The 9088-nt window shown below is 48.4% G+C and overlaps 1 protein-coding gene across 1 annotated transcript; it reads left to right on the top strand.

The window, feature by feature from the left end:
• Positions 1 to 2676: 2676 nt before the first annotated feature.
• Positions 2677 to 9082, top strand: MUL1 (mitochondrial E3 ubiquitin protein ligase 1). Its single transcript, XM_010829965.1, has 4 exons — positions 2677 to 2946; positions 6258 to 6345; positions 6980 to 7100; positions 8345 to 9082. The coding sequence occupies exons 1-4, from the start codon at positions 2827 to 2829 to the stop codon at positions 9066 to 9068; spliced, it is 1053 nt and encodes a 350-aa protein (XP_010828267.1). The 5' UTR covers positions 2677 to 2826; the 3' UTR covers positions 9069 to 9082.
• The last annotated feature ends 6 nt before the right edge of the window (positions 9083 to 9088 follow it).

Raw genomic sequence — 9088 nt, 5'->3', positions numbered from 1 at the left:
GGCCTGGCGTGCTGCGATTCATGGGGTCGCAAAGAGTCGGACACGACTGAGCGACTCATCTGATCTGATGGTAGATTCATGTTGAGGTTTGACAGAAAACAACAAAATTCTGTAAAGCAATTATCCTTCAATAAAAAAATAAAATTTAAAATATGGCGGAAAAAAAAGAATGAGAACCACAAAACTCTTAGAAGAGAACATTGACAGAACACTCACTGACATAGTTGTGGCACTATTTTCTTGGATAAGTCTCCCACGGCAACAGAAAAAAAACCAAAAATGAGCAGCTGGGGCCTAATTAAACTTGAAACTTGTGCACAGCAAAGAAAACCATCGACAAAATAAAAAGACAATCTATGGAATGGCAGAAAATATTTTTAAATGATGTGACCGACAAGAGGTTAATATGTAAAATATACAAACAGTTCATATAACAATATCAGTATACAATATCATCAACAACAACTACCTAATCAGAAAATGGGCCGAAGACTTGTATAGCCATTTTTCCAAAGAAGACATACAGATGGCTAACAGGCACATGAAAAGATGCTCCACACCACTAATTATTAGAGAAATGTAAATCAAAACAACAATCATATCACCTCACACTGTCAGAAGGAGTATCATCAAAAGTCTACAAATAACAAATGCTGGAGAAAATGTGGAGAAAAGGGAACTCTTGTACACTGTTGGTGGGAATGTAAATTAGTACAGCCACTGTGGAAAATAGTGGCTCCTCAAAAAATTAAAAATAAAGTTATCCAGAAATTCCACTCCTGGGTATATATTTGGAAAAAACAAAAACACTAATTTCAAAAGACAAATACACCTCAGTGTTCATAGCAGCACTATTTACAATAGTTAAGACATGGAGAAGGCAATGGCACCCCACTCCAGTACTCTTGCCTGGAAAATTCCATGGACAGAGGAGCCTGGTAGGCTGCAGTCCATGGGGTCGCTAAGAGTCGGACATGACTGAGCAACTTTCCTTTCACTTTTCACTTTCATGCATTGGAGAAGGAAATGGCACCCCACTCCAGTGTTCTTGCCTGGAGAATCCCAGTGAGGGGGAGCCTGGTGGGCTGCCGTCTGTGGGGTCGCACAGAGTCGGACATGACTGAAGCGACTTAGGAGCAGCAGCAGCAGCAGCAAGACGTGGAAGCAATCTGAGTGCCTAGCAACAGATGCCTGGATTAAGAAGCTGTAATATTTCACTCAGTCATTAAAAAAAGGCTGAAATACTGCCATTTGCAGCCACTTGGATGGACCTAGAGAATATTATGCTTAGTGAAGTGAGTCAGACAGGGAAAGGCAAATTCTGTAAGATATCATTTATATGTGGAATCTAAAAACAATACAAATCAATGTCCATGCAAAACAGAAACAGACTGAGAGATGTAGAGAATACGCTTGTGGTTACCAGAGGGGAGAGGGAAGTCAGGAGAGACAAAACAGGGGTTATGTGATGAACTGATACAAACCACCAAATATAAAGTAGATAAGCAAGGAGGACATACTGTACAGCACAGGGAACTATAGGCATTATCTTGTAATAACCTATGTGGAGTATAATCTGCAAACATATTGAATCACTGCTGTACAGATCAGAAAACATTTTGAAATCTGCTCTGTAACTGTGCGGTGAGGATTAAATGGTTTGATGTTGGTAAAACTTTTTGTCACAGTTCAGTTCAGTCGGGTCTGACTCTTTGCGACCCTATGGACTGCAGCATGCCAGGCCTCCCTGTCCATCACCAACGCCCGGAGTTTACTCAAACTCATGTCCATTGAGTCAATGATGCCATCCAACCATCTCATCCTCTGTCCTCCCCTTCTCCTCCCGCCTTCAATCTTTTCCAGCATCAGGGTCTTTTCAAATGAGTCAGCTCTTCGCATCAGGTGGCCAAAGTATTGGAGTTTCAGCTTCAGCATCAGTCCTGCCAATGAATATTCAGGACTGATTTCCTTTAGGATGGACTGGTTGGATCTCCTTGGAGTCCAAGGGACTCTCAAGAGTCTTCTCCAACACCACAGTTCAAAAGCATCCATTCTTCGGCGCTCAGCTTTCTTTATAGTCCAACTCTCACATCCATACATGACTACTGGAAAACAACAGTTGTAGCTATAATTATAAATTAGTAAAGTAAGTTGTTATGTGTGGTGCTGGCAGATTAAGGAGTTACTTTAGTGATCTAACCTCCTGTCTTGGAGGTAATAAGCTGTGCAGTCCGGTAAATTTCTCTCCAGTAGCAGTGTGACTTTGAGCACATGCACTAACCTCTCTGGCCTGTCTTCTCATGTGTAAAGCGGAAGAATAAAAGCCAAGACCCAAGGTTTGCCCTGAAGCTTAAATGTGTACTCCCCGTAAGTGCTTACCTGACGTTCTTTCCTTCCAATCCAATGGCAGAGTCATCGAACAACGCCTGCAATAATAATAACCCCAGGAAAGCAGAAGCCCTGAAACAGTGGCACCGCAAGCGATACAATTACGGCCAGAGTTGAAGCGGTCGCGGAGCGACGAGAGATCGCTCAAGTTCCGCAAACCATTCCGCACTTCCAGCTCCTGGAGACCCGACTCCAGCGGTGGCAGCTGATGCTTGTCCATTACCATGGCAACAGCACCTTCCGGTCTGTTGTGCCCGCCCTCCCCCTCCCCCTTCCGGTTCCGGGTCCCCTTCCGGTTCCGGGTGCTGTGCCTTCGGCGGGCGGCTGGCCGCGGGCTTCCGGGAGGAGTCGTCTCCGGGGGTGTGGTTCCGGGTGGCGGGAGGCTGAGGGGCGAGGGGTCGCTCGAGCGCGCCAGCCTCGCCAGGGCTCGGCGCAGCCATGGAGAGCGGAGGGCGGCCCTCGCTGGGCCAGTTCATTCTCCTGGGCACCAGCTCTGTGGTCACAGCCTTCCTGTATTCCGTGTACCGGCAGAAGGCCCAGGTCGCCCAGGAGCTCAAGGTCAGTGCCCCAGCCCGCCCGGCCTCAGCCGGCCATGCCGCCCCGGGGGAACGGTGAGCCCCCCGACCTGCCGTGGGCCGCTCCACCCTCGGGAAAAGACCCCACAGAGGAACCAGGCTCGGACGGCGTCGCCCGGCCCCCAGGAGCCAGGATCAGAGTTCGGGTCGCGTGATAACGGCTTCCCTTCCTCCTTTCTCCCAAGTTCTTCTCGTTGCTCAGAATAAATCTTGACTTCATCACTTTATTGACGAAAAAAATCTTTATTGAACACTTGCTATGCTCCAGGCGCCGACCCTGGGTAGAACAGACAAATTCCTTTCTTCATGGAGAGTGCATTCTAATCCAACCAGACAGACAGTAAAACAGTCAATCAGATGGTGTGACACGTGGGGATAAAAATACAGCCTAGTGCAGGGAAGAGAGGAAATGGGAGTGCTGGAGAAAGGGAGGTTTGCTCTTTTAAACAGGGTGGCAGTTGAGCAGAGCCCAGGAGGATTTGAGGCTAGCGTGCAGGTGCCTGGGAGGGGACAGCTCCTTGCTTCTGCAGACTCTGCCTTTTTATATTATGGCCATTTAAAAAATATTGCTCACTTTCCTAATGCAGCACCTGACGGTTTACACAACATATTCCCATCTTGGTTTTAGTTCTGCTTCACAGTAATTTGAGGTAGATGAAATGATACCTCCAACCTGCCAATCAAGAAATCGAAACTCAGAGGAAAGGTCTCTACAGGGTCAGTTTGGAGCTTAAACTTAGGTCCTTTGATTCCGAGTGTAGGGTTTTGTTGTTGTTGTTGACCACATTTCCTTATTATGAATGTGTGAGTGGCTCATGAGAGATGAACCTCATTAGGTAAGAAATGGGATCTTATCCTTCCTTCCTTCTAGGTTCTAACTCAGTGGTTAACAGAGAATAGACACTCAGTAAATATTTGTGGATTTGTTTGGGGTGAAATTTCTTTTTTAAAAAGGTGAATTTCTTCGAGGCCGTGCCGGGCTTTCTCTAGCTGTGGCGAGCAGGGCCAGGGGCTACCCTCTAGCCGCGGTGTGCAGACTTGTCCTTGCAGTGGCTTCTCTAGCTGCAGAGCATAGGCTCTGGAGTGCAGGGCTTAGTTGCCTCGAGGCAAGTGGGAATCTTCACGGACAGGGGATCGAACTGTGACTCCTGCATTGGCAGGTGGATTCTTAACCACTGGACCACCAGGGAAGTCCTGGCTGGAATATTTTCATAATACAGCAGGGCTTAATTTGACATTTATTTGGAAGACGGATGCCTCAGCCTGACACGCTTTGTTATCGTCAGATGATTTGCGTTGAGAGCTTAGAATCAAGTGTGTGAGTTTTGGAGCGCACCTAGTTACCAGGGAGTTGAGTTTGGGGTGTGAATCACAGCCTGGTGAGATTCCAGCTGCCTTCTCGTCTGCTTGATTAAATTCCTTCTGAAATGATTGGCTGTGGTTGTAACTTATACTTCAGTTTCTGACGCTGAATCAGAAATCGCATTGGCATCAAGCTGGCTAGAGATGGGATCCTTTGAAGCAGTGAGTGCTCAGGGATCCATCTTTGGGTGACCTTAAAAGCTTTGCCAATTAGTTCCTCAGTGAGGATGAAATAACTAGCTCCTGCCTGGAAAAACAGTTGGGACTCTGTCTTAGGCTCTATTTTCTTGATCCAATTACAAAACTTGCCAGACTAGGGTTTGTGTCTTCCCCTTTTACATCTCTCACAGTGATGGGAATGCATATTTATCGCATACCTACTGTGTGACAGCCCCTGGTCTGGATTCTTTCACACCTTAAGTTTCATTTCATTCACATGAAAATCCTGTGAGATTGTTTTGCCCACCTTTTACATGTTTTGAAACTGAGACTGTGATAAATTAAGTTGCCCAGAGTCAAAATAGATGCCTTGAAGCTTGATTCAGTCACAGGCTTTCTGACTGAATTTCACCTCCTTTCCTTCTAAAAAATGTTTAGACTATCCTGTGGTGGATATTTGACTATTTAGGTGACTTAGAGCAAATTACTTCACTTCTCTGAGCCTCAGTTTCCTTATCTGTAATTGGGGGTGATAATGTCTACCGCAGAGGGATGGTATGAGCATTAAATGGGGTTATGCATTTAAAATGCCTAGCAGAGTGCCTGGAATGTAGTATATGTAAGTGCTTAGTTATTCACTAATGTCTTCATCAGAATTGTATTTAGTGCCTGCTACGGGTCAGGCACCGTCTCGGCACTGGGGGACGGCAGTGCACAAGACCAGCAAGGCCCTAGCCCTCCTGCGCTTACAGCCCAGTGGAGGGGGAGACCGACAATAAACGAATAAATGAACCTGAGTGTTAGCTGTTGTTACTGCCCGTTGTTTTTATTACCTTCGCAGTGTACGTGGGTAATAATTTTTATTGACCTTGCTCCTGTTGTTTACTGGGTAGCAATAGCTTAAACTCAGAGGGACCTTAATATGTATCCAGTACTACCCACCTCGTGTCTGGTATCCTTAAGATGGTGTTGATGAAAATACCTGAAAGCAGGAACCGTTTCCTTCATTCGTCCCTGAACCCCTGGCCCCCAGCACAGTGCCTGGTTCAGGAAATGTTCAGTGGCTTTCTTAATTTTACCGTACTTTTGATGGAGCAGTAGCAGGCTTGTTTGGTTCCCAAGTACAGCAGATTGGGATGAGAACAGGAAGGAGTGGAGAGCTGGGGTCTGTGAGGGGAAGGGAGCGGCAGAGGTGACTGTGCTCGCCTGTTTATGATGGGGAAGCGGGCAGACAGAGGAGGAGAATGTTTAGCACTGGTTCACAAAGCCGCACCCTATAGTGCAAAGGCAGTGCTCTATTACAGTGTCTGATGCAGAGCGTGAACTGCGAAGGGCCCGGTGATGACGATAACCTACCACTGCCCGAGCCCCTGCCACGTACTGGGCCCTGGTTTACGTGCTTTTCCACATAAACTTCAGATGCTTGGTTCTGTGTTGTCGAGAAGAGATCAAATTACATCCAGTCTGTGGTATGCAGATTGATGAGTGCCTTTAATATTTTCGTCTTAGTAAGTGAAACTTAAAAGGGCTGTCTGGCCGGTTAACTGCAGCTGGAGTGGAAGTGGCAGCCCCATTTGCAGGTGGCAGATAGAGGTGCCTGTTGATGTGGTGAAAGTGCTGGGACACAGCTTTGGAATCTGACCGTCCTTAGTCTCTTTCCTGCCTGGTTCCCTTATTCTCTCAATGTGAAAAAAAGAGTCATTTTCTTTCTTCACTTGTTTGATTGAGCATGTCAGTATTCAACAGTCAGTCCAATCTGTTGTTTCCATTTAGGGAGCTAAAAGAATCCACTTGGGTGAAGACTTAAAGAGTATTCTTGCAGAAGCTCCAGGAAAGTGTGTGCCTTATGCTGTTATTGAAGGTATGTTTATTTATTGGTAAAATGAAAAATAACTCAGTCTTTCAAAGTTTGATAAAGATCTTCCTGGCTGACATTGACGGCCTTTTGTAGCCTTGGGGTGGGGGTTCAGAATTTGGACTTTGGGGTCAGGAAGACCTGGGTTACTGCTGTATGATTGTGAGGAAATTACACAAGCTTTCGAGCCTCCATTGCCCCATCTCTAAAATATACTTTGAAAGTGAAAGTTGATCTGAAAGTGAAAGTTGCTCAGGCAACCCCATGGACTGTAGCCTGCCAGGCTCCTCTGTCCACGGAATTCTCCAGGCAAGAATACTGGAGTGGGTAGCTATTCCTTTCTCCAGGGGATCTTCCCAACCCAGGGATCAAACTCTGGGTCTCCTGCATTGCAGGCAGATTCTTTATTGTCTGAGCCACCAGGGAAACCCAGAATATACTTTACAGGGTGGTTGTAACACTGAAACGATGTGATCCATGTAGACTGCTCAGCAGAGTGCCCCCAAAGCACAACTGTTGGTGATAGCAGTGTCCTCACTTTGATTAATTAAACTAACTCAAACTAAAAACAAAATCTAAATTACTTTAAAGGAAAGGACAGAAGAGTTCTACAGAAATAAAATAATTTGTTTCCATTTAGGAGCTGTTCGATCTGTTAAAGAAACGCTTAACAGCCAGTTTGTGGAAAATTGCAAGGGGGTGATTCAGCGGCTGACGCTTCAGGAGCACAAGATGGTGTGGAACCGGACAACCCACCTCTGGTGCGTATCCTTGCTCCAGGGGCCCAAACCTCGAAGATGGTCAGCTGAAAAGCTGACGTCCTGGCCCTGTCTCCATGTCTTCAAGCTGTTCCTGAGAGAGAGCGGAGACCAGTCTCAGTGCCACTGAGATCTCTGCCACTGCAGTCTCCTAGGCGTCTTGTCCAAATGCAGATTCCTGGCCTCTCTTCCAGATCTGCCTAGATAGAATTTCCAGGATAGGGGACCTGGAGTCTGCAGATATGCACACTAAGGGTTGAGAAGCACTGACTGATGGCATGGATTGATGATTTTCAGTGCTCCATGCTGTAACATGCAGTACCATTTTTCCAAATGCTCCTCGGGGGGTTGTGTTTTGGAGTTTTATCTTAATTTTTATTGTAAAAATTAAAAATTCAATTTTAATTTTTATTAAGGCTGCTTAACCTGCGATCTCCTCTTATTAACGAAATTTTAAGTGCAGCAGTGTAGAACCATTAAGTATGGCACGAGGTTGTACAGCAGATTTCAAACTTACTCGTCTTGTAGAACCGAAACTGCACCCGGTGAACGCCAGCTCCTGTTGTCCTCTTTCCGCAGCCCCTGGCAGTCTCCGTTTTCCTCTGTTCGGATGAGTTGGGCTGCGTTAGACACTTCACGCACACGGGGTCCTGCGGTCTCCATCCTTCTGTGGCCGCCTTAGTTGCTTTGCTCATGTCCCCCAGGCTCACCCGTGCTGTTGCATGTGGCAAGGTTTCCTTTTTCTTTCTTGTTTTAAAGGCTGACTAGTATCCTGTTGTATGTATGGACCGCATTTTCTAAGTTCATTCATCGATAGACATTGATGTTGTTTCCGTGTTTTGGCTGCTGTGAATAAGCAGTGAGCCAGGGAGCACAGATCTCTCTTCCAGATCCAGATTTCAGTTCTTTTAGATCCACGATCCGAAGCGGGATTGCTGGGTCATATATGGTAGTTTTTAAATTTTTTGAGGGATTTAAGATAAAAATCGATCTGTGTTAACGGGGGCAAAGGGAAATAAAAAAGAGCAGAGGTGATCTCTGATGGCATATGTTGCCCACTGAGGCGGCCAGAGAACCGGAAAACCTGCGCTTCCTCTTCTGAGGCTCTGGACGAGGGTGGGTCTGTCGTCGTCTTCTCGTGCTCTCAGTTCACGCTTGATCCTGCCTGGCCTTGAGGTGGACTCCACCCCCGTCTGGCTGTGAGGTATTCGCGGTCCTCTGATTTACCTTGGCCCTCATTCCTGCAGGAACGACTGTTCCAAGATCATTCACCAGAGGACGAACACGGTGCCCTTTGACCTGGTGCCCCACGAGGACGGCGCGGGCGTGGCCGTGCGCGTGCTGAAGCCCCTGGACGCGGTGGACCTGGGCCTGGAGACCGTGTACGAGAGGTTCCACCCCTCCACGCCGTCCTTCACCGACGTCGTCGGCCACTACCTCAGCGGGGAGCGGCCCAAGGGCGTCCAGGAGACGGAGGAGATGCTGAAGGTGGGGGCGCCACTCACGGGGGTGGGCGAGCTGGTGCTGGACCACAGCTGCGTGCGCCTGCAGCCCCCCAAGGGGCCGGGCATGCAGTACTACCTGAGCAGCCAGGACTTCGACAGCCTGCTGCAGCGGCAGGAGTCCAGCGTCCGGCTTTGGAAGGTCCTGGCGCTGGTCTTCGGCTTCGCCGCCTGCGCCAGCCTCTTCTTCCTCCTCCGGAAGCAGTACCTGCGGCGGCGGCGCGAGCGGCAGCGGCCGGAGGAGGAGTTCCGGGAGCGCGCGTGTCCCGAGGAGGACCGTCCCAAGGAGGACCGAGAGGGCCCGAAGGGCGCCTGCGTCGTGTGCCTGAGCAACTTCCGGTCGTGTGTCTTCCTGGAGTGCGGGCACGTGTGCGCCTGCACCGAGTGCTACCGCGCGCTGCCCGAACCCCGGCGGTGCCCGATCTGCAGGCAGGAGATCAGCCGCGTGGTGCGCTTGTACAACAGCTAAGGCGGGGCGCGGGGGGGCCC

The sequence above is a fragment of the Bison bison genome, unplaced genomic scaffold (genome assembly GCF_000754665.1).
Source record: "Bison bison bison isolate TAMUID 2011002044 unplaced genomic scaffold, Bison_UMD1.0 scf7180017864516, whole genome shotgun sequence".
Classification (NCBI taxonomy): Eukaryota; Metazoa; Chordata; class Mammalia; order Artiodactyla; family Bovidae; genus Bison; species Bison bison.
The sequence above is the reverse complement of the archived record's forward strand: the minus strand, read 5'-3'. Positions and strand labels throughout refer to the sequence as shown.

Excerpts from the sequence above, each read along its gene's own strand:
- MUL1 (XM_010829965.1), top strand. The coding sequence starts at position 2,827 with ATGGAGAGCGGAGGGCGGCCCTCGCTGGGCCAGTTCATTCTCCTGGGC. Across the intron at positions 6,346-6,979 it reads GCCTTATGCTGTTATTGAAG|GAGCTGTTCGATCTGTTAAA; the intron begins GTATGTTTATTT and ends GTTTCCATTTAG. Across the intron at positions 7,101-8,344 it reads AACCGGACAACCCACCTCTG|GAACGACTGTTCCAAGATCA; the intron begins GTGCGTATCCTT and ends TCATTCCTGCAG.